At 33.2% G+C, this 26946-nt stretch overlaps 1 protein-coding gene across 8 annotated transcripts in view; it reads right to left on the minus strand.

The window, feature by feature from the left end:
* Positions 1 to 26946, minus strand: part of DGKB (diacylglycerol kinase beta) — a 339581-nt gene that overhangs the window by 267993 nt on the left and 44642 nt on the right. For 5 of the 8 annotated variants that reach the window (XM_015853622.2, XM_032443169.1, XM_015853620.2 and 2 more), the window contains 2 exons: positions 7253 to 7329; positions 3315 to 3335 (listed from right to left, as the gene is read on the minus strand). The exons of 1 other annotated variant lie outside the window; for it this stretch is intronic. In XM_015853622.2, the coding sequence (XP_015709108.1) occupies positions 3315 to 3335; positions 7253 to 7329 (98 nt within the window). The remainder of the gene's footprint in view (positions 1 to 3314; positions 3336 to 7252; positions 7330 to 26946) is intronic. 2 more of the 8 variants (XM_015853623.2, XM_015853625.2) reach the window with 1 other exon arrangement.

The raw sequence follows: 26946 nt of genomic DNA on the forward strand, positions 1-26946 counted from the left end.
ATAAATCTAGAATGTACTCATGAGCCACTGCAGTTTCATCCTAGTTTTATATGCAGCTAAGAAAAAAATAAAATCTTACTAACTGCAGATTTGCTTTAGCAAACAATTATACGTGTTTCAGTATGTATGTCAGCATGTACTCATGGTGAAAATAGTTACTAAATAATTTAGGAAAGATAGGGTAGATGTCATACTTCAGACTAAAACACTGAATTCTTGAAAATTGTTTGCTGAGTTGTAGTTCTAGTTGGCAACAGTTTTTACTCATCACAGAGTAGATTTACAGAATCATATCATAGTATCATAGTCTCGTGCAGGTTGGAAGGGACCTTAGAGATCGAGTCCAACCCCCCGGGATTCGAGCCTACTGTGTAGCAGAGCAGCACTTCTACCACTTGCGCCACAGGGGGGATTCGAACCCAGGGCCTCCGGTGTTGCAACGCGGCATTCTTACCACTGTGCCACCGGGGCACACAGTCTTCAGGAAAATGCTGCTCTGTAAGCAGAATTAAGTTTTTGCATAAGCTTTGGAACTTAAAAGTATTGCATAGAAAGAAATAATAATAATTTAAAAAAAAAAAAAAAAAAAAAAAAAAAAAGAGCACCACTAACTACTCGATTATATATTCTTACAGGTTAATAATTGCAAATATACCCAAATTGCATAAAAGGAATCCAAGTAAATTCCATTTTTTGATTAATTCATAAAATAAGTGATGATTAAAAGTTTTTCCTACATTTAGTTTATCTGTGCATTTTCACAAATATTATCTAGATATCCTTAGATTGTGAATCAGTTTTAACCATCACAAAAATAAAACAGAAGAACTCTCTATACATCAGAATGAAAAACAATTTTTAAAGGCATAATTAAATAGCCTGGGTAAAGCACTTTAACCAGTCCTTCCTAATTCAGCTTGAGTAAACCTACATTAAGTTAAATTTACTTAGAATTAAGGCAGATTCCTCTGTGATTTCTTAATAATACTCCAGATCCCTCGCCAGCTTTGTTTCTCTTATCTGAATCTGTTCCAGGGCCTTGATATCTTTCTTGTAGTGAGGGGCCATTTATGTTACATGCAATTGATTCCTAAATTACCTGATAAAAGCAGTTCTGAAATATTTACTAACTATTGACAATGCTAAGGCTGGATACATTGTCGTCAATTAAATTTTAAATGTAACAAAAAGAAATTTGTCCATAAGAAGAAAAAAATAATAATAAAAATTAAAAAATCAGTAACAACCTGAAACACTGTTTGGGAACTTCTAGCACCAGAACTTTAACCTACTTCTCTTCATGTTCAATAAGGGCAATTTGAATTCATTAGGGATCAAACGAGAACACATCCCAAAGGAATGTAAAATTGCAACCATCTTTCATAATCACTATATTTTAAGAGAAAAGAACACAAGCCTTGTTTTCTCTGTCTCTTACAAAGCAATAATGTGCATAACCCAAGAAATACTTTATTAGTAAAGTGATTGCAGAGTATTTGTTACATGCAGCATGGAAGAAAATGGTTCTCCTCTCTTTCACCAATTGAAGGATTCACACATATGCTTTCATATCATAAGCACATTGATACGTAAACATGGATATGCCTTAAAATCTAATAAACGCTGATTAGAGTCACTTCTCCTTCGTTAGAGATATTTTTACTTATAAACATTTTTTTTTTTTTTTTTTTTTTTCCCCTAACCGTGGAATACAGCTTATAGAACTAGGATTGTTATGTTACAGTTCACAAGACTTCACCACTGGCATATTGCACAACTGACCATCCTTCTGTGATCACTTTATGCTAATTATTGTGTATGACAGCTGTATCTATTATGTCTTAATTTATAAAGTTCTTATCAGAATAAAAGTACTATAAAAAATCCTGGGTTGAAGATACGTTGTATCTTCCTTGATTTTTTTGGGAGTCCTATTTCATTACAATTAAAAATATGGGAAAATTCTTTTCCATTGCTATTTAAGAAAATAATAAAAATGGGAGCTTAAGTCAGAGAGGGGAAGTATGAAAAGAGAAGCAAGATGTCAAGGAGGGAAAGCTGAACTTGTAGACACAGAATGAAAAAGGAGACAGAGGGATCACTGAATATCATCAAGAATATTCAACACTGAACAGTTTTTCAACAGAAATTATCAATCCAAAACACCTGAGTTCTCAATGTCTGAAGCGTACAGTTCTCTGCTGGTGATACAAGTTTGTAACTTTTTTGTAGCTAGAATGACAAAATATCCTTTTGTGAGTCTTCAGATGGCTGCATTTCAGGAACAGGCTTCTTCTACATGGTGGATTTTTTCTAACTCTCCACATCCCGCTAACCTTTCTGTAAATTAGTTCCAATTTGATTTCACATTTTCCCATTTTGTGGCACATGTACTGGTTAAAAGGAGGAAGATGACTTCTCTGTAGTGCTCTTTTATAGTCCAACTAATGCTTGCTCATTTGTAGTAGAAATACCTACAGTACTTATATATCATAAAAAGGCAAAGCCATTATAGTAAATTAGTATGTTTAGCCAGTCAAAAAACGTAGCTGGAGGAGACATCACCAAAAGCCTTTTTTTTTTTTTTTTTTTTTAACACATGTTTCAAACTGCTTTAAAATCTAACTAGTTTTACACTTATTTCAATTGGCCTGAAGACACCACCTATCCTTACATGCCCTGTCTTGTTCTCAGACTGCCCATGACCACGGGAATACTATTGCAATGTCCTAGTGATGTATTTCTCTTCTTCGTGACCAAACAGTAATAGTCTTTGCAGTCATCTTGTGATCAGCTATCACACTCAGCTCCTCAGGGCACATTGCACTGTGCTCTGCACAACTTCAACTCATTTGTTTTCTGTGCACTTATATGAATCCTTACAGACTCTAGATTTTTTCTATTATTCTCATGTTGTATCTATCTGTGTTTTCCCAAAAGGAGCAAAGGCCTTTTTAAAACCTCTGTGCTACAAAGGAAGTATAACTAGGTCACTAAGAAAAGTTCATTTGATTTGTCCATCTTTCGTAGCATTTTTAAATTGTATTTTTATATCTGTTTTTATGCTATACCAGCTTCTCAGAAGTAGAGCCTTGGGCTGGCAATAAGCTCTTTAACCCTTTCTCTTACAAAGCCCATAAAGTCAGTCTCAGATTGATAATCATTTTGCTCTCAGCTTTAATTATTTTTCTAGTAATTAATGCAATGGCAATGGGTGGTTATTTGTTAATAAACGGAATCTCAATGGCAGTCTACAAAATAAAATATAATGCTTCTATGCCTAACAAAAGGAGAAAAAAAATAAAATTACTTACTTGATTAAGTATATCTTGTTTCTGTAATGCATGCAATAAAAGAAAGAAGACATTAATGGAGCATAGTAACGCACAGACTTTGTTATTATAAAACTATTTTGGTTGAAAGGTTATTAATGTAGATGAACAGGCTTAAGACAGAAGATAGAATATTGTTATATTGTATTAGTGCACATGTCAAGTAAATGGTTCAGCTCAGCATTCTAGTCTTGATTAGAGAGTGTAAGCAATTTATTTTTAACCATGCAATGATAGATATCAATGAAAAAGATAAGGAATTAAATATGTTTGTCTCTCTCAGCCCTGTGCACTTTGAAAAAGAAAAAAATTCTTGGTTTGTTGCCAAGAATGGTTGTTATTGAAACCATTTAATCAAAAATGAATGCAATAATAAACACTAGCAAGCACTGTTTCAAAAGTTTCTAATAATCCATTCCTTTTAATAAAGGCACTAATTTCCTGCTTTATTCACAAACTGATGTCAGTATCTCTTAATTAGCACTATCTTCAATTATAAACATATTTATATACTCCACATAAATTACAATGATTGAGACAAACTTTAGTTACTAATAAAAAGCAAACAAAACAAACAAACAAACAAACAACACTTAAATACTTTGAGCAATCAAAAAGACCCTGGAGAAAGATTCTTCTTAGAATCGTAGATTTTCACTACTTTCAAAAAATCCAAAAACATTTTGAAGGTGGAAGACATTGACTGCCATGTTGCAGTTATTTTGCTAAACCTGAGGCTTCAGCTACCCAGTCAGACCAGACCATGGCATATGCCTTGTGACATGCAGACACTCTAGTAGTAACCTTCTTGGAAATTTCACTGCTTAATCTTAACATTTACATTTATTCTTTTTATCCAAATCTGATTTGTGGCATTCAGGTGCACTTCCAGATCCAAGCACAGACATGCTACATCTAACTGTCTCAAACCTACACTTGTCTGGCTAAGGTCCATCTGTTCACATTTCTCCTCTCTCTGCATTGGCTATACCTAAAAGCTTAAGATGTGTCTGCAAGCAAGAAATTATGATCCACTCAAACAGAACTGTCAAAAACGATGTGCATCTATTTCCCACATGGATACAACCTTTTGCTTCATTTCCTGATTTTTGCCAGCCTACTCAGCACTTTCCTGAAAAGTGTAATGGTTGAAATTAGGTTAGAGAAATATCCAATGATGGAAAGACTATTTATAAATCACAGCTTTCCAGTAAGGTGTTGTAAACCTACCTGTGTATTCTACGTCAGGTAGAAATTACAGTATAAATTACATATTTTACACCAACATAGAAAAAGGTGAGAAAGCAGACATTTACTAGCACGTGTGGAAGTTTCAGTAATCTGCCTTGGATTGAAAGCTAGCACAGGGTAAAAGGTGCATAAATATAATTCTTACAGTAGACAAAGACCTCTGTACAATCAAATACGTCATTTCCACTAAGCCTAAAAAACATTCATTCAGTAAGATATAAGATGATGGAAAAACAAGCCAGATGACTTCATGTCACAAGCTTCATGTATCAATAGCTTTTCTTTTGCTATTTGTGTCTGTTAAATCAGCTCATGATTAAAAATAAAAATAAAAAATAAAATAAACTGCAATAAAAAAGCAACAGTGGAATAAAATCCTCAACCCTTTAAGCAGGAAGTTTTTTAAAAACTTAAGACTTTTTCTAAAGTACATAAATACGCCACACTGCAAAATCTGCCATACCTGTATGTTCCATGTTTATTAGTATAAAATTGGCACCACCTTTTTGTAGGATATTGACAAGACTGGAAAAATATTTAAAATGTGTATGAGACAACGATCTAGAAAACAAAGAGGTAAAAAGGAAGCACAATGCTCTCCTCTACAGAACACAAGAACAAAACAGGATGCCTAGATGTTTAAAGGATTACCTACAATATGTGCAAGAGAAAAGCTGAACTGACTTATTTCAGCTAGATCATTAATTTTTTTTTTTTGTCATATCTACTAAAATAATGTAGCAGTGGGTTCTATAGATCAAAACTGCATAGTTTTAATAACTCATGCAGCACAAGGAGTTCTCATCTGACCAGATACAATCAACTCTCAAGTCATACTCTACAGGGCTTATCCACATATCAGGTTAAAGAGATGTCAAAAACACCTCAAAAAAGGCAGTTATACCTGACTACATTCACCCAACTGCAGAAGAAATTTCAGTATTTCAGTCACTCTTCTTGCAGTTCAGCAGCTGATGGCACAAAACCTTACCTAATAAATCCTACTAGATTCAAAATATTCTTTTCTTTTTTTTTTTCTTTTTTTTTTTTTTTTTCTTCTCCTCCTTTTGTTGCACTTCCTGAAGTCAGAGTACTAAACATAAAAGTGAAAAAGCCATTGGGCTTAGCTTGAGACTAACACTGTCCAGTACCAATCAATAGCTTGATCCCTGCTTAGATCCATGGAACTGCAGCAAGTCGTTTGACTTTTATTACCTCTGCCCCTTTCATATTCCCATCTTGCTCACTAGTTTGGGTACTTTGATTTTTTATAACCCCTGGATGAGTCAGTGCATTGGTAGGATGCTCAAGCAAACAGCTGTAAAATGAAGAACTCTAAGAAAGGTATAATGTCAGACAACTGGCTCAGGACAAAGTGTGTTTAGTAATTCCAGCTTGGCACAAATTCTGGCTTCAATTAGAGCAATTGTCCTGTCTGTAGATTCTGATCATTTTTCACATGATTCAGCCTCCACATACTCCAAAACTGGAGGAATAACTGTTAAAAGAGACTAATCTCACAACGTCAAATACTGTTTTGTTTAGAGTAAGAATTAACAAAGCAACGTAACACCTACATGAAAATGTAATTAAAACATACAAATTCACAATTACTTTGCACTTTAAAAGGTTACACTTCAGAGAATTGAAACCAATGTATGATGAAAGAATGGAAGTGAAGATTTCAAAAACAACTGAATAATAAATTTAAGAACATTTTATCACATACATTCACAGCACAAAGAAAGCAGTGAAAATTAAAAGTAAAAATAGAACGGTTGAATTTGAAAATTAATTGTATAAATTCTTCCTAAAAAATATGTCTGCATTCTAAAATGAGTCAGTTCAAGGTAGTTCTACAGCTGGTGTCACGTTGAAGACTAAATCAAATAGTCAAAATGATCCCACCATTTCATAATGTGTGATTTATTTAAACAAAATAATTGAGGTTTAAGAGGATCAATCAACTCATACCACTTTACCAAAATATAAAATATTTTCTTCAGAAACTGATTCAAATGACCAATACTAGATTTTGTTAAGTATAAAATAATATATCAATATTTAATTTGTTATAACTGCCTTAATTAACAACTGTATACTAAAATGTAGGTACAAGTCATGCTCAAAACTGTTGCAAAAAGAAACATTCTGCTGTTTTGTTTTTTGCTATCCTAAATAGTGTTTTCTTCAGTAGTGACTCTGTAGAGGCAATGCACACACATATTCAATTGAATTCTTTGTTTCATAATACCAGTAGAAAAGAAACTGTCCCAGAGGAGATCCCACTACCAGAAACAATGTAAGAAAAACAAGTTTGAAAAAATATATTTGCAGAGTTTATTTATATATGATTTGATACTATTCACATCTCTGTCAAAAAGAATTAGAAAGCACATTAGCCTTTATAATTATGGGGTTTATTTTGATTGTGTATTTTTGTTTTGTTTTGTTTTGTTTTATTTATTATTATTAAATTGTTTATGTAGATTACAAAACAGATGTGTCTACTATGATGTTTATAAACCTTTAGTTTATTTTTTATTTCCAAACAGACTCAATTACCCCCAAACAACTGATTTATAAGAATACTTGTATTTTAAATCCTTACAACACTTTTTAACACTTTTCCCACCACTCCCAATCATTAAAGAAAGAAAACAAGTTACCCCTTCAGGATTATATTTTGCTAATACACCACTGCCATGGAACTCTTCTAAGACATCCTTAATTTTCTTAGTGGAATCTAGATGAAGAATGAAAAGAGAGAAAATTAAAATACAGAAAACTGATTTACATAATATGAACTGTAATTAGAGGAACACACACACAAAAAAAATGCTAATAGCTTTTCTGAATGTGCATCAGTAATTTTCTCTAGCTGTTTGAGAGCTGTGGGCATAAAGTAAATGAGAACATACTGTACCCTCTTAACAAATACTATAAAAAATGGTAAGTAAACACAGAAAGCCCAGAAACAAACATTCTTTATTCCATTCCTTAGCTGTTGTTAAGCAGCATATTTTTCATTTAGTTGTCTGCAAGGACTATTTCAAGTTCCTTTTCTTGTCCTTGAAACATGAGTCACCTACCATGCACATTCATTCCCAACAGTGCTACTAAATCCCATCTGGCATAGGTGCCAGTGAGTAGAGAAACTAATAGAGGAGCCAGATAACACAAATATATATGTGTGTGTGTGTGTGTGTTTTCTGCAGACTCATCACAGAAAACAAATGTTGCTACTGAAACTCCAACTTCTGCAGACTTTTTTGTATAGATATTTTAACAACTGTCAGTCATAATAACTTTGGTTATTGGCTAACAGAATCATGCTATATCACAGCAGTTCAGAAGCATGTAGGTCTTTTCCAATTTTTGTTCCCATTGTTGTTAAAAAATGTCTGCTTGCAAAAGAACAAAGTGGTTTATTCAATAAGTTGTCAATACATAAATCCTTTAAATTCACATTCACTTAGCACATATCCATCATTTACACTCTAAATATCCTGGAAAAAAAGAAAAATAGATTTAACACAATTCTGTCTCTGAAATGCATGATGGTCAAAAATGCATAATGGGTGAAACACTGGAGCAAATCATAAACTAGCAATTACAAAAGAAAACAGGTATACATAACAGCTGCATAGTTATTACTACAGCAAATCTTGGATGGAAAGGAGAAAAACAAAAACTGGGAAATTAGAACAAAAAATAATGAACATTATTTTTAATTTTTGTATTTTGCCAGATAATATTTTTGACTTCCTCAAACAAGCATTATGTTTATGCAGTTGTAATTAAAATCAAACACTTGTGCTGTATAAATTTTTCCTAAATACCACCTAAATGCAGCCATTCAAAAAGCACATTATATTGCATGATTGAAATACTTGTCATGTTTTTTGGATGTAATTTCTGCATTGGTTGTCCCAGCAAAATTGAGAAATTTCCACATTCCGGACAGAAGCTGTATTTATTGCGAGCACCGTGCTATATATTTCACAGACAAGAAAGAACCATTTTTCACAACCTTTTATTCACAGTCATTCAATCATTATTTCAGTTCATGGGATAGGATCCAAAATAGCATGCATTGAGATGTTTTTTTAAACAACAAAATCATGACATATCACTATTTTAAGTCAATCATCAAAAGACAATCTTCTCCATGTGCAATTCCTAACAGTGTCAACCTTCTTCAGAAAAACTAATTCTTAGTCAGCCTCTAACAGCCAAACCAGTATTATAAACATTGCATCTTCAATAAGTTGACCTAAAGGTACACCAGTACGACAGTAATCTTCAAGTTTCATAAGAAACAGTCTTGGAAAGTTCTATGCCAATAAAAATTGAGGATCTCAAATATAATGTTTTAAATTCCACTGACAGAAAAATCAGCCAAGTAAATGCTCTACAGAAAATAAAAAGTATCAGTAGTTATACACAGAAATAACTAAGTAGTTTTCTTAATGCTTTGGGAGTTTGTTTTTTTTTTTTTTTTTTTTGTAAGTTTCATCTGAGGAAATAATAACAGTGCTGGGGGTTCCTTTTCAATTATTTAGTCTGATTGACCTAATCTGTACACTCACTCAAAACAGGTGGTGTAAAAACACATCCCAAATGCAAACCTGTGTCTGGCCTGTTACCTCTAAGTACATATGCTCTGCACAGCTCAGCAACTTACATTTCTCAGTAAATCCAGAAGTACCATCCACATATTAAAAGATAAGCATGAATATGGTCTTAAGCTTAACTTTTTTTTGGGTTTTTGTTTTTTTGGTTTTTTTTTGGGGGGGTGGTTTGTTTTTTTTTTTTTCCTTTTCTTTTTAATAGTCTTCTAAACAGTAGTTACATAGATAACCTGAGTTAAGGTACTGTTTCAGAAGGCAAAACAATCAAACTCATGACACAGTAGAAATAATAAACCTGCATATTTAACAGGGAGATATTCGAAGAGTCAAAGTATCTGATTTTTTAAGTATCTTATAGTCTTAACAAAGATACCTTTTATAACTGAAGATTAATTTCCATACCAAGTTGCAAATCATTTAAGACTTAGCCCACATTAAAATTATGATTCATTTTTTAAAATGACTCAGCTTTAGATGAGGAAGATTAAACACTAAGTTGAGATTGGAATTCAGTGAACCATTTTTTCCCATAAATGGAAAACATCAAACATTAGGAAAACTTGCCCTGATCACAGGCTTTCTCTATGCTTTCAACCACCCACTCAGAAACATTCTTGGGACGTTTAAGAAAAGAAAAATAAATGACCTAAAAAAAAAGACAAGATAGCATAACATAGTCACTTCAAAATCATATGTAAAGGCAAATAAGCACTAGAAAACAATAGCTGGATTACAATTAATTCTCTTATAAATCCAGATACGATTATATAATTTGAAAAAATAACACAAGCATCCAAAGTCTTATAACAATCAATTTCATAGTTTATGCACAAAAGCTCAAAGTTTCTAGAGATTTTCTATAACTCCATAATACAACACTAGAAAAATAAATAAATAAATAAATAAATAAATAAATAAATAAATAAAATCTTTCAATATACAATTTGCTGACATGACTCAAAAGCATGACCCAAAGTTGAAAGTTCTACATGATAGCTAAGACATAGGAAGAATGAGAAAAAGCCCAACACTCCTTTGTCATTCCAATTCTACCACTGATTTTTTCTTACTTTTGTGCATGCAATTACATAATAAAAATGTGTGTTCATACATTTATATACATATGCATATGCATTAACATTTCTTTCTGCCTTAGAGATTCATTTATGCCCAGAACTGTAAAATATCTTTGGCTATGCCAAAGCTAAAATTCTGCTGGTCTACAAATGCCAGTATATTGAAAAGGTTAGACCTGCTAATAAAGCTGTATGCATAGGTATTTTTCACACTCAGTAGAAAAAGGTTAGTCGAGTAACAACATGTTTTTCCCAGTATGATTCTGCATCCTTCAGCATGTCTGTGTTGCTAAGAGGTTCTGGTGGTTGACAATGAACAGTGAGAAATTAGTATCATAGGTAAGGCTGGAGGCTCGCTGCTTGAATTTCTTAACACAATAGGTCATACTTTCCTGTTGGCTTATGAAGCAGAAGTCTTTTGAAACAAATTTCACAAAAGAAACACATTTGAATTCACAAGTGGAAAAATGCTCTATTTTCATGTTTCTTGGTCACTGTATTTTGCCTTTTATTTCTTCTTCTTCTTCTTTTTTTTTTTTTTTTTTTTTTTTTTTTTTTTTTTTTTTTTTATTTGGTATCTTTATAAAACTTACCGTCACCTTGAAAACAGCTGCCAGGCAATCACAGTTCAATGCTGTTAAGGAGACTTCCCTTTACAAGATATTACCAGTGACTGCGCTGTAGTGCACCTACTTAAACTGGAGAATTTGAATGACAAAACCTCCAGCAAATCACTCTTCTACTGAATTCTCTGATGAATAATCAGCAAAAACCTCCTTACAAACTCAGGCAGAACTGGATGAGGCTGCCTAAATAAATACGTAACAAACAACTTATGCAATAGGAGATGGATGAAGAGGTACATGGAGAGATAGGGACAGCAGCCACTACTGCGGGGAAGGACAACTGCTGCAGCAGCTGCTGAACTGGGAGCTCCTGCCAAGCACAAGATCACAGAATTTTGCCACTGACCCTTTCAAATAGCCTCAGTGATGCCTGTTGTTCATCACCTAAAGATTGGTACAGATTTTGAATTTCTTAATGACATCATTAGAAGGAAGATTTATCAATTTTACTCCTTCCTTTGTCTTAAATAATACTTACACAGACAGACTTCTTTATGGAAGAAAAAAAAAAATGCAAATACTAATAGCACGTGCCAGCATATCTCTAGTCCAAATTCACAAAAAAATGTCTACCAAGTCCCATTTCCCTATAGCAGATGTTCAAACAGAAGCACATGGTGAACAACAGAGATCTGGGGGCGAGGAAGAGCCTGAATTTTGCCTGCCAGTAGGTTGCAGTTTAGAACGGAAGAAATAAGGAAAGAACAAAAACATACTGCAGGTCCTGAAAGGAGCTGCGGGTAATTGCTCTAGGGACTTAGAATTATTTTGAGGAGAGAAATAAATCCAAGTATTGCCCACTTTTTTGTATTTTAAAAGTTTTATAACAATCTTATTCAGCTTCTTTTTAATTCCTTTGCCATCAAATATTAAGAAAATTAAGGTTGAAGCAATCTGAGACATCCCCATTGAGCAGCTCTGAAAGCAAAGTTCAGCGTTTCAGGGTGCTGTAATGGCTAGGGACTCCTTTGAGCAGAGTCTGCAGTTCTCCTGGCAGTATAGGGTCTGGCAGCCAGGGCCTGTCTAGCTACACAAGCCAGGATCAGGAGAGGCTGGAGAACAGCCATTGCCCTAAGTACTGGAAATTACCCTGTGAATGGAGATACACAAAGCCACGGAGACACATGAGGCCATTGGTGGGCCAATTTTTTCCAAGGCCATGACAGGGCAGGGCTGTGGGGAATCCTCTTGTAGTCACAGGGGCATCATCAGAGTTGCTTCAGGAGCTAAAATGTAGTCTTGGACCGCAGGGTGTAGGGAACCTCCAGGGTTCTGAAAGAGGATCTTTAGGCTCTCAGAGCCCAGGGGAGGCTGGTCAGGAATAGTCAGGGCTGGTAGTTCCCTCAGGGCATGGGGACAGTGTTCCCTCATCCTAAATTCAAGATGTGAGAAAACCACAATACTGCAAGTAATTCTAAAACTCAACTTTGAAAAGCAGTATTTATGCATATAGTGAATATGCCACACTACCGTGCCTTGAGAACAGGAAGGACTATATGCCTCTGTAGATCTCTCCAGTCCTTAGATTTTATCATCTTTTTTGAACCCCAAAACCAATACAAACATTCAACAGGTAACTGTATCTCCTTTCTCTTTTCTCATTTCCTGCTTATTTATAACTGGTCACGCTATCTGATACAGCCCGCCAACTCATAAGAACAGTGATGAAATGACTCCCTATTACATTAAACTAAGGAAGTATTGTCATTGACAATATATTTCAGTACCAAACTAAATCAGTAAGTACTAACCATGTAGCTGGGAAGAATCAGATCACCTTAACTTGAAATCTACCATGTATTATTTCTGATTTTAAGCAGAAATTGGGAAATGGCTATATACATTTCAGAAAAGCTGTTTTCTTTTGTTTTACTTTTTAAATAAATATTTTAGAAATACAATAGTTTATTTCTCTCTGTTATCCAAAGCTATTCTCTGCAATATATACTATCTATATTTTGTACTCATTATCTGTTTAACCTTAACAATGGTTTCAGTGTTACTGAACAGGATTAAGTACATACAGTGTATCCTTACACATCCTGGCTTCACCCCTTCTAGTCACTCATATTGAGTGCCCCTGAGCTCCCCTGAGTAGACCCTGCCTTCCCATCAGGTGGCCAATCACTGTATCAAGCCCTGACTATTTTCACTATAGTCCACAATGTAAAAATTTAAAAAAAAAAAAAAAAAAAAAAAAAAAAAAAAAAAAAAAAAAAAAAAAGAAAAGAAAAAGAAAGAAAGAAAGAAAAACAACAACTAGAAATAAAATAAAAAAGACATTAAAGTGCAACTTTTCTGCACCTCTAAGATACATTTCAATCAGAGATGCTGCTCTTATCCCTGATTTTTTCCCTAATGGTGGTTCTCTGAGGAACATAGAGTTCCTCAATACCGGTACACACTTTTTTTTTTTTTTTTTTTTCTATATCAACACATATTTCCCAAACATAAAATAGCCAAATTGGTAATACAGTACCAATATATACATAGATGTTATAAGCTTGGAAGTTGGAATTTACATCACAAAATACAGAATCTGTGAAATACCTCTAGCTAAAACATTTTATCCACTCAGCCTGAGGGTGAGTCAAAACTGGTAACATATTTTACCAAAGTACCACTGCCCTCCTTTGACCATGTATTTTTATTTTAAAGGGCTTGGAAGAAGCACTTTAAGAGGTATAATGAATAACACACAGTTGGGGATTTGTTTTTGTGGGACTTTTATCTTCTGCCCTCCTCCATTTCTTTATGATGAGGTTGTATTAGCATCCATTTCATTAGAAGGCATAATTTAAAATATAAATCTGGTTCTTCCATTCTTCTGTGACATGCACACAATTCTTGAAATGGTTTTCTACTCCTGGCTTTGTTTTGTTTTGGTTTTTGTTTTGGTTTGGTTTTTTACTTTTTTTCTGTTGGGTTTGTTTTTTTAACCATCTTTTTTCTTAGTCACATTTCTTGTTTTCCAAGTACCACATTCAGTTCACTACTCCTCTTACAAAGAAAGGTTTAAAGGTTAATGCAGTGACAATTCTCAATATCCTATTTACAGAAATTGTATTTCTGAGATTATATTTTAGCTCAGTAGAAATAGAAGCAGAACTGTTTTCTGGCTTTAGCCTCAAAAGATTTTCACCTAAGGCAATCTTCTTAGCATACAATAAATGACCTTCTAAATATAAATAGTAAACTAAGGGATGACATTTTAAACAACAAAGAAAAAAATATCCAGCTCAATTTTGTTCTGACTTTCAGGTTTCTGATGCATTCACCTTCCATTTCAAGATATATTTACTATTGAAACAAAATATTTTCCAAAAACAAGAGCTGCAAATCCTGTAGAAACAATTCTCTGTTTGTTTTTTGTTTGTTTGTTTGTTTTTTTAATCTCAGGAGTAGAAACTTTAAATTCAAATGCATATTTAGGGCATAAAACTAGAAGAATTAACACCCGTACAGTTTTCTCTGGATCGTTTCAACCATTACTGAAGAATACAAAGTGATAGTCCTACAAGAATAGCAGTGTGACAAATGTTCAAACAAACTTAGTGAAGTACAGGTTTTGGCTCTCATCCTATAAGGAGATATTTCAGTTTTACAGAGCCGGTAAAGTTGAAAAATATGTGTCAAGCACATGACGTTAATTATTATTTCCAAATTTTACTCAAAACATTTATGTTCTTAGTGGTGCATGATCCCACACAAAGCATACTTGGTCCTATATGTTATCTTTTTCTTTTTTTTTTTAAATTTTTTATTTTTTTTTTTTTAATTATTTATCTTTTTTTTTTTTTTTTTTNTTTTTTTTTTTTTTTTTTTCTTCCCTAAGATGTTAAACCTGCTAATCTTGGTTCAAAACAGTGCATTTTTTAAAAAACAAGATAATGCTAGAAGTTGTGCCCATAAATGGCATTCAGTTTTACAGAAACATTAGATTCCAAGTGACAGTGAATGAGAAAGAAAAAAAATTCTCTACAGACTACATAAATTAAAAAATCAAGGTAAAATAAAAATATATAAAATGTTTCCAGGTTAGCAACAGATGCCATCTGCGAAATGCAAAATAAGGTGAAACAGGCAGAGAAGCATACAAGGCAGCTTTGAGACATTTTATTATTATTCTAAAAGTATCAATGGAAAGTATGATAAGAATTTATTATTTATTCAGTCTTTCAAGTTTCTTTTTTTTTTTTTTAAATCTTGATAACAAATATTTAAACAACATGATAGCTATTTAATGTGTCAAAATAGTGAGCACATTTCCATGCCATTTCGTATAATCAGCTATTTAAACTGGCAATTGGCACAAGTGACAAAGATGAGTAGAAGAGCATTTAATGGTCTTGCTAGAATTTTTATTTAACCTATTCTAGGATATACTTCCTAGATACTTCTTCCACTAAGATATATAAGATATACTTCCATTATTGGCAAGCATGCAAGCTAATATATGCGGTCTTCTACCGTTTTTCTACTTTTCTTTTTTTTTTTTTTTTTTTTTTTTTTTTTTTGGTTTGGTTTGTATTTTTTTGTTTGTTTGCTTTGTTGGGTTTTTTTTGTTGGTTTGTTTTGGTTTGGTTTTTTGGGTTTTTTTGTTTTTTTTTTGTTGTTGTTGTTTTAGTTTTAATAAGACAGTATAATTTTAATGAACTTACAGCTACACATTTACTTCTAAGTTTTGTTATAACAGTAGCTCATATAAACTGTTAACAATGCAAGACTGATGAGCAAAGCACATAAATCTAGGATCTTCTCCAACACATTTTTTCCCCAATAAAGCCATCATTAAGACAAGCAGTTCATCACAATTTTTCTTTGTTTAAAGACATGCAGTATTCCCCTGTTGATTCTCCTGTACTGTTTCCTTGTCTAAACACTGAAGAAGAAATAGATAAATGACCTCCACTTGCCTCCATTTTGCTCCCAGGTATCTGTATTATCTTGTTTGCCCCATGATTAAGAACTTAAATGACTTCTAATTTGGCAAAAAGTAAAGTCACTGTAAACTAAATTCAGATACTGCCAAAGTGTTAACCAATCAAATTGATTGCATTGGATACATGTGCTGCTACCTTAATAGGATATAGGAAACTATACTACTGAATAGTTAAAACAAGAAATGAAAATTCTAATAAAAGGAAGCAAAATCTGTAGTAAAATGTGCAGTAAAATGCAAAAGTTTTCTGGGACTAAATTCTGGGATAATATCACTCTTTTAATAGCCAGAGACTTGAAGTATAATAAAACATAGGTTTGATAAGGAGCTACAAGTTTGTCTTTTTCTTATGTTAGAAAGAATGGGAATTTTCCTATTCCCATTACTACCATAAAGAAACTCAATGTTTATATTTTACCTTCACACATTAACAAAGGTTATTATATGCTCATTTATCTTACAATTGCCACTGTAAACCTGTTCTGGGATGTCTGTTTTATGTTCATGCTCTGAGAAACAAATATGTTTCAAAAACACTTCTAAGTCTTTTAGTTATAGAGTTCAAAATTTAAAAATTACTGTTTTCATTCATGCCAGCTCTCTGATCAGTTCAGTTAAATGCATCTTTTGTAAAGTTGACAGATTAAGTCTTCTTAGTATCGACATTAAATAGTTTTTCTTCTTATCTAACTAGTTTACATCAATTTCTCAAGAGTCTTCATGAATGTTATTAATCACAGTAGACAACACTAAAACAAAGTAAAAGAGAGAGGGAATAAGCATGGACTTCAGGAAAAGAAAAGCTCATATGATTAGTTTATGCTCATTCTTGCTTGGTGTATCTCAGTTCCTATCCCTTTCAGTATATAAACATTAGACTAAATTTACATCTCTAAATTTCATTACATATAAATTTTCCACCTTTCCAGACTAATACAAAGGCTCAAATAGAATGAATCATTGCCCACTGAACAATTCAGAAAACAATTTCTTTTTTTGCCAATGAGACAGCAAGCAAGAATAAATGCTTGCAACATAGTTCACTAATAAAGGCAGTCTAAAACCCTCTTACAAGGGCTATTTAAACAATATTTTCATGCATTTCCCAAAGTCTTGTAAGAACATTATTCAGGTAAGTAGATCCCTTATGCAAGTCTACAGGGCTCTCTAACCATTTTAGGCAGTAAACAACTGTAGTTTCAGCAGTTTAATGACAAACCACTTGAGTTACTTGCCCTCTAGAAGCTTAGAAGTCAAAGCTCATTTACTCTTTTAACTTTTTTCTGCTATCATTTTATGCACTTTCCTATTCCACTAATAAAATACAGAAAAAAGAATAAATAAATACTCAAACATCTTTGTTCTAGTCTCTCAGAAGTATCTTTAATTCTAAATTCATTAGAAGAACATAAAATTTTGTTGTTGTTTTAAAATTCATCTGTCCAGTCCTATGACATTACTAACGCATTTTTGAAAGAACGATCATATTTTATTTTTGGGTAATGTAAAACAAATTGCTTTCAGCACATCACAGCCAGAGGGACAATAGCTTTATTTTCTAACAGCATTGTCTTAGGAAAGACTGAGAGGTACTACAGACCCAGACTAGAACACTGATGAAGGACAGTTAAATAAACACATCACAGTAAATGAACAACAGTAAATAAATAATGGAAGCCAAGACTAGTAATTAGAAAATAAGTTGAATATTCTGACTATGTAGAAAAAAAATCTATATGATGACTTTCTAGGGAAAAAAAAAAACAAACAAAAAACAACAAACAAACAACAAACAAACAAAAAAACCCAAAAAAACAGCAACCACAAACAAATAAAAAAATAACCAAGAGACAGCAAACATTAAATGTGCTGGGAAGACCATACTTTATAACACAAATGCACACAGCTTAACTGAATGAAGGATAAAACAAAGCCCTATGAATTCAAAATATTTATATAGTAAACCTCTTTACTTAACAAATCAAGATTGAACAAGAACTCATTAGCACAAAACATGCACCGCAACAATATGAATTAAAGCAGAAAAAATTGAACAGAACACTACTGAGCTGTAGCTAGAAAGAAAATTCTGACATCCATCTACAGGTTCATAAGAGAATGAAAATTGCCAACTATGGAACTGTACTGAACTACTTATACCAAAAAATTCAAAATGGTATTTAACTAAAAATGAATCTGTATGTACACCCAAATTCATATTTAATATAAGGGAAGGTAGAAAGGGAGTCCAAATTGCTTTATCAAAAAACTCATGCAGTAGAAACAAGTCATATTGCTTCAGTCTGAAGCCAATGAGGCATGTTCTTATCACAAGGTCTTGGTTGCTCGAAGCTTTCTTTCATATACATATATGTACACAGTATATACATATTACTAACAAATTATATGTACTTATAACAAATTTTAGTGAGCAAGACTAATAAAACCACTGGCTTAACCTGCCTTAACTTCCAAAGGTGAAAAGCTAAGTCTTACACTTGAGGTTTCAAAAGTAGCTAAATTAAACTCATTGCTGTGTGAGACATAATCACAACATGATTGTAACATGAGCATACTCTGAGTTTAATTTCTGCTTATTTATCATGTAACTTAATTTCTTCCTTTTCCAGAGGATCAAGCAGCCTTATGGCAGGTGTATTATAACATGGCATAGTATATAGAGAAATATCTAAAAAAAACATATACTTCACTGATTTATTTGACATAAAGGACCACGACAAATGAACATTCACTATGGACAAACACTACACTGATGAAATTGCTAGTTTTAAATAAATTAATTCTTGTTATTTATCTGTCACTGTGGTTGGAACATCTGTCCTTAACAGTACAGTCTGAGAAAAAATAAATAAATAAAAAATAGGAAGGATACAAACAAACACATTTGCTCAAGTATCTTTTCTCTCAGCTATGTTTCAAACTACAAGGATGAGACCCCAAGGGAAACCTAATGTATATTTCAGAGATAAATTTATGTAAGATTGATATTAACAATGTAAGCTTGTAGGAATGTTTTATGAACAGTCAGCCTGAAAACAAAGAGATTATAAAAACATTAGGTTACTTGACCTAGTTAATTCTGTAAAACATACAGAATGCTTAATATGTAACAAAATACCAGTAACATGACACAGGCATTCATCATCTTAATGTTGCCATACACAAAAGTCACTGCCGTTGCAATGAACTAAAAACTCTCCCAGGTTCCAGCATTCAAATTTATATCCTTTCCTAATCCGTTCTGCCACAGTACACTTACAGATGACAGGTTTATTTATTTAATTATAAATGAATCAGTTCACAAGATTTACAGAGATACCTTCCAGAGCATGTTAAGATAATTTCAGCCAAGATCGTCTGACAGAAGAAATGATGAAGAAAGGATGAAGAGTTGGTCACCCAAAAGGACAAAAGGAACAGAAGACAAATACAGTTTGGGGAGAAGGAAGGATAGAGGCAAATCAGACTTCGAAAAATAACACAGAAGAAGAAGATAAAACAGTTCTTCTGATAGGCTTTCCTTTCTTTTTCTACCTCATAATGCAGAAAAGAGAGAAACTAATATAGCTTAAGAGAAAAAGCTCTTAGCAAGGCTATGTCAATTATAAAGATCTAAAAAGGCTAGAAAAATGTTAATTAAGTTTCAAGAGATCTTTCTTTTGATAATCTAAATTGATGACTCCCCTTCCACAAAAAGACGATAACAAATACTGTACAGATACAAGTATGTCATCAAATACTTTACATCTGAACAAGCATCACAAGCAGAACCTTATCTTTTCCCAAGTTTTTGTATTCATCATTTACTTGCAGCTCAAGATTCAGGCTGTTCTGTAAGTCTGATTTATAAAATTAATTAATAATTAATAATTTAATAGTAATTGATTTAATAAAATAGTTTGCTTTAAGGAAAGAAGAGGAAAAAATAGGATGATTTGCCATAAATTCACTTAGAATAATGGGGAACAGAGGGATCAAAAGGGAGCTATATTCCAAGTAAATAAAATGCAAATAATCTGTCAGCTGCTTGTGGGGATTAAGCTGATTAGAAATATATTGCCCTGCTCCAGGAAAAAAAAAAAAATAAATAAAAAAAAAATAAATGTGGTGAAAAAAATAAAAAGAAAAGGAGAAGGAAAAAGAACATTGGTAGATTTAGTACAGGACAGAGGAAACAGCAAAGAAAAGGCAAAAATTAGATTTCATTGACTTCAGAGCTGCTGAGGAGCTTTGTCAAAGGTTGATGAAAAAGACTTCTTTGATTTTTCTTATTCTTTCTAAGATGGAGTCTGTTTTATACTTCATTTTAGAAATACAAGAGCAATAAATTTCAATATTTCTGTTGTATAAAGGTTATTCTATGACATCTTAATCCAAGGAATATTTTCCTGGAAGGGGAATAAATAAATAAATAAATAAATAAATACCACAAATACCGCATTGGAAGTCTTGAAGCCTGCTGGGTATGTGGTAAATGCTCTACACAGTAGACAGTACAGTATGAAAACATCTAAGACATGTATTGAGACATTTTATGTCAAGGAAAGATAATCTATCATCTATGGGGACAAGCTAAGAAGATAAGAAAATGGTTTTCCTTAAGCTATGGTACCATGCTTTAAGGCAAACTAGTAAAAAACAACTGCAAACATAATTAATTGAATAGTATTTAGCAGATAATGTTTCCCCAAAGATAAAATTAATATCAAATATAGGATATGCCATTTTTGCTCACTATTAAGTATGATCCCAGCTAAGCTATTCGCATTTTTTTTTTAGCCCCAGCCCCCCAGTGTTCCAGTTGCTTTGGTAAGAGACTCTTTAGGCACATAAGAAAAGCATAGCCACATTTTTTATTACATTTCTAACAGATTTGACTTACTTCTGTTTTAAACGTTTCTCTCAAACAGTGTACACTTAGTGAAGTAGAGCTCATCCCAGACTGTGCATTAAGAAAATGACAGAGAGTAAATGACTTACTGGCTTTCAATGTCTGAGATCATCACTTCGAGATGTAATAAAGACTCAGTCTCCTAAAAATCGTGACGCACAATACTCGGCACCATTAAGAAATATGCCACATCCTTGTCAGAATACCTCAAGCTTGATGTCACTCACAGAGAGCTAACCAGATAACATGTAAGTCACACTAAAATGAAGAACATGTAATTTACACTCCTTTACTGCATATTCTAAGAAACTTTAAATCCAAATAAAAAAAAAGACAAGATATGAACACAAATAAAATGGCTAGACAATACGGTAAATTATTTTAGGCAATTAAGTAAAGGTTAACATTGATTCCCTAAGGTAGCTTGAAATAAATTATCTAAGTCAAAATTCTGTGTTGAATTCAATTAGACTAAAATGTTATGTTTAAGAGTGTGCAAACTTTTTGCTTTTGCCCCATCCAAACAACCTGAAAAAAAAAAAAAAAATAATAAAAAAAATCAGAAATTTTGCTATAAAACACAATATCCTAAATGCTTCAGTAGATAATAAATCACAATGAAGTTAATAATGAACCTCTGACAATTGAATTTCACTTTTTTTTTATTTTTAAATAAAATACTGATATATTTAATTCTGTAAATGCCCAAATGAAATGCTTCAAAAGGAACATCACATTTTGTTTCATGAAAATAATTTTCTGTTCTGTATGCCCACAAATGGTACTATTATGTAAAGCCACCCTGCTTGGCTTGAATTGGGCACCAGAGGAATTCTAGAGCTCCCAAAATAAACTGAAAATAGACTCCAGCGGCACTTGATGGGAGTTTAGCACTGGTTGATAGTTTAGGAATCATAACCCCACACTGCAAGGTGCAGAACAAACATGATGTTTCCCTGGGAAATGCCAAAGCAACCTTTTATTCTTGTAAGACAATACAAGTCAAGGTCCACAACACAGATAAGCACAATGTTTTGCAACAACATGGGAACTCAGTTTCATTCATCACCTTGCCAAGCTGGGTCAGAGAAAAGGCCTTAAGCAGAAGTGGAGAACTGCTTGACTGGGAACTGAACTCCTGCAAGAGGGTAGGACAGGAATACTGAGGAGGATAGGAGGAAATGGGAACACCTGTCTGAAAGGCAGTGGAAGGGGAATAGCTGCCAGTTGCTGGTGGGAGTGTGAACCAGGCAGCTTACAGCCTGCAGGCAGCAGGAGCTTCTCCAAAGCTCTGCAGGGCAACATAGCTGCCATTCACTCTGCATACAGAAAATACAGAGTTTTCTTGCTATCAGAATTCAAGTAATTCCTTGGAAACTTTAATCACAAATACAACAATGTGTATCATATGGAGTTAATTCGAACCATGGAAAAGCTGGAAAATCAGAACGAAGGCTTTAATTCAGCCTGCTGTGTGCCCTGTGAGTACTTTGCAAAGCTCGAGAATTGACTTCTGTCCAACTTTCAAGGGAACAGTTGTCATTTCAGTTGTTACAAATCTTTCATGTGATTTAGGACATAACTGATTAAAGATTTCATTATACAGTATTACTTTTTCCCTTTCTGAGAATACAGAAAGCAAATCCTTCCATTCCAGGAATAGCGTATGCTTGTTTTTTTATTCTCACCTTACCCACCTTACCTTTGTCCTGGCTCCAAAGCTGTCTCTATTCCAAATCTCAAAAAAGCAATGAACAAACAACAACAACAACAAAAACACCTTGATATTTTCATGCATTTTACCTTGCCTACCAGGAGCCTTTCCTTTGCCAACATTTTCATTCTGTTTTATCCAAAATTCTGCAGTCTTCATGTCTGCCATTGTCTTTTTCACCTGTGACTCCCAACTGTCTTTTACTCCTGATGGTTATTATACAGGCTGGATACTCACAATCTTTTTAATTTAAACAAGCACCTAGAAAAATCTGTCTCCTTGTTCACTGTCTCCAAGTTTTGGCTCACTGTTTAAAAAAAAAAAGGACCTATATCATTTTGAAAGCTGAAGTGTTCTCTATTATCAGAAGATAGAGAAGAGTGATAAAATGAAATCAGATTGTCTTTTCAGAAGAAATACTGATAATAAATTATTTCAGAGAGAAGAACGATGAATTTCCTGCAGTAATTAATGGTGTGTAAAAATAAATAAATTATAAGTCTGGAGGACTCAAGATTAATTTTCTCTCTCTCTCTCTCTCTCTTTTTTTCTGAGAACAACAACAACAAAAACACTCCAAAACCAGACTTATACAAAATGATTAGAAAGTTGTAAAATGTTATATGAATTTACAGACCTGAAAATATAGATGGACCAGAATCTTTCACATTCCCTTAAAATGACTATCTGAATCACTCAAAAAATAAATAAACTTTACGTCAACAAAAACAAAAACAACAACAAAACAAACAGTTTAAGAAGAACCAGATAGCTGTGATAGCAAACTGCTATTCAAACTGTGGAAGGTCATTTGGCACAGGGTAGTACCCAGTTTTAAAAAGTTCCTTCCATTGCTGAAATTACTCATCTTAAACTGTTAAAGCTTTACTTAAAACCAAGTATCAATAGTAAAAATACATAAATAAATAAAAGTAACAATGTAGCTTTGAACGAAGTATGTATGTTAAGAAAATCAATCTTCCATAACGATATGGAAGACTATTATTGACAGCCAAAGATCAGCAGAAGTGGGAATCCCTGCTGGTGAAGAATTGCTTCATGAAAGATTAAGACGAGACTGTTGTGCTGCATAAACACTATAAACACTGAAAACTGACTAAGGAAAGAAAAATACATAATTAACAAAAATCTACTTTGAAATGGGATTTTTATTTTTTTATTTTTCATTTTTTGAAAGAGATGAGTGGGTTTTCTTGTTTGTTTTAAGCAGGAATAACTTTTTTTTTTTTTTTTTTTTCCTGTAATAACTAACCAGGTGGGAGAAATGGGGAATATAATTCATTTCTTTCACAAAATTACAAAGAAAATAGCACAGAATTCAATTGTCAAAGAAGAATTCAAGACAACGTTTCTGGAAACGACTGAGCAGATACACACGAGTATATAATAGAACAATGCAAAAATCAAGACATTGCAGATTCTCACCCTTTTAAGATGAGAACTGTGGGGATACAGCTTTTTTTTTAATTTATTTTTTATTACCACTCTATTTTTGAAGGTATAGTGGTAAGAATATGTAGTCTGTAAGAAGCTTGGCCTAAACACTAAAATGCTACTACAAGGCATATCATAGTGATATGTTAGCAGTCTGAATAAGAGAAGCATTCAATAAATTAATTAATTAATAAATAAATCTCAACTGCTTTTACACACAAGACTAATCACAATTAAAAAGCCTAACAGAGTCTGTCTTAACCACCACCTCAGAACACTGCATGTACCAACTCTCTGGCACTGTTCTTTATGCAACAGCCAGCAGCAAGTAAATGCAAACTTATCACCGGATATATATAACTGAGATTCAGTGCATCACTGCTTGAGTTCTGAGGGGAAACAAAAGGAGGCAAGATGGAAAGGAAAAACACTGTGTGCATTCAGTATAAGATGTGAAGTGGGCACTGCTCTCAAATAACATTGTCATTCTTGTATATCCTAAATAACATCCTTCAGAACAGAACCTAAAGTATTTATCAACTGGCAAATTTAACATATAAAAATACAGCAACATCATACATTCCCTATTTGTTAACCTGAGCTGTTAAAAGTGCAACTTTTTAAAAGAAGCAGCACAATACTCAAGGAAGTCTGACTGACTCAGCTTCAAGCCAAAGACTTTCTGTAGTGCGAAGACAATATTGCTAGTTTCCACTGAAATAATAAAATGGAGATGTGATTGTTAGGCAACCACTGTGCTCAATTACGCAAAATTTAGTACTCGTTTTTAATGTTCAAACAGACACTGAACACATATTAACATATTTGTGCCTGGAAATCTTATAAAACTTTTCAAATGCATGCCTCCCAGGGACAGGATACTAAGCTGTAAAGATAGCTAGCTTATTTACTGGATCATTTATTTAGTTCTGTTAGCCCAAGACACTACATGGGTTTTCTGGATAGCTAAGAAAATGGGGTTAGAAAAGGAGAAAAATAAGAAACTGTTTTTTATGAAAGTTGTTAGTGGGAGGAAAACCAAGAAATTTAAAGCAAAGAATTCTAAAGTACTTTTGATGTCACAAAATTGTATAACTGTAGTATTAACAGATTAAGCTTCCATTGTGTAGACAGAGCTGCAAAGCATCTGTCTTAAGGGCAGAGCCTGTCTTGGAGAGCTTGCAATTCGAACAGCAGCTCAGTGGACCGCCTGTACAGTCAGTCATTTCATCCCTAGAGTGCTATTAGAAGCCACTGCCACTCTGGCACTCATTTATTGAAACGTAATAAAAAATAAAAACAATGATTCAGTGTGTGCTTTAATTTAAGAATATAGTTACACCAGGTAATATTTCAGAAAATTGCTTTTGCACAATTTAGGACAATTTAATTACAACTGTCATTCTTTCTATGGATCCACCAAACTGCTCAAATCCTCTTCAGGCACTAATAATTTTTAAAAATATGGACATATCAGATATTGTTTGGAGATATTGTGACTATCCCTGGATGTATTGCATGTAAGAAAGACTGCACAAAATGAGTTTGGGCTTGAAGAACAATGTGATAATACCCATTGTGCCTGAAGTAAAATATAAAAAAATATGTTTCTAAAGTTAAAACAAATAGGTAATTATTCCTTTCCCTATTATTAAATTCCTAATTAGCTTACAACTTACGTACGAATATAATTCTGAATGAACAATATTTTTTTATTTACTATATGAGGATCCCAAAGTGAATGCAAGCGACTTATTTCAAATTCCAACTTGAGCACTTACTCAGACAAAATTAGCTTAATAAGTAGTCAAGCTTTAGAATTCAAAATAATAGCACTTGAGCACGTTTTCACAGATTTAAATATTTATTTGTAAAAAATAAAATAAAATAAAACAAAAAATCTTCTTGTATGGAGTATTTTAAGTTAAATCTTGGCTAGCCACTAGCATTCTACTTGAGTTCTCTTTTACCTGTCCTAGGTTATTTCTCTGTCTCACAATTTGATTTTCAATAAAAAATAATTATCATTTGTATGACCAAACACTCAAACATAGAATAAGAACTTCCAAAATCAAGCTTTTGGGACAGAGCTTTGTTTTGGTTCCCCTTTACCATTATGAGACTTTAAAAGCCTATTTTCATTTTGTCCTAATCATTCCATTCTGAAATCTGTTCTGTTCCTTTCCTTAACTCACTCAATGCAATGCTGCATTAATAGCACAGATCTGTATAATTTGACCTAACAAAAATGGAAGGCTGAAACTTTTGTCTTTTTTTCCCTTCCATGGCTTAAATTTTCAACTCTTTCAATAATTTTATTACGTCTTCAGGGCTTCTTCTTAATCACAAGAATCCTGAATTGTTCTATGTTCATGCTGCTAAAATAGTACAGTTACCATCCCTTTGAAACTTTAGCCTGAAACTACAGTAACGTACTTAAGAATCAAATTTGGGTAATTTAGAGTTCTGGCTGCTCTGATCTTCCATGTTTCATGCTGCTGACTCATTTTCATTGCATCTCCTCAGCTTCCTTTCATCATCTCTAGTATCATTTAATAATTTCTTCAACTCAAGAGTGCCTTCAGCTTCAATAGTGCCCATTCAGCACTGAAGGATCTCTCTTCAGTGAACTTCTCAGACATACTCAGTACAGAAACTGAGTATTCCCATCTCCTCCCACAACTGTATAAAATTTCACTGTTTGCTTCCATTCATTTCAACCTCTATTGAATAAAAACCTGTATATTTTATACAGTATCTTATTTTTTCCAAAGCAGTGATGTCAGTAATCTGATCTGACACAGATAGGGATGATAGATTCTGTTCCCCACCGCTGGAGTGACTTTCAAGCATAAATAAAGTATTAAATGCAGAACTAGTCCTCTGTTAAGATGAATAAACACTTAATGGATCATTTTAATATTATTCAGAATGCCTTCATGCATGAAAACATCTGATCTATTACTGGGCCGTTTAATAAATTTTAGTAAATATGCTCTTCAAA

This window comes from Coturnix japonica, chromosome 2 (assembly GCF_001577835.2).
Source record: "Coturnix japonica isolate 7356 chromosome 2, Coturnix japonica 2.1, whole genome shotgun sequence".
NCBI classification, from domain to species: domain Eukaryota; kingdom Metazoa; phylum Chordata; class Aves; order Galliformes; family Phasianidae; genus Coturnix; species Coturnix japonica.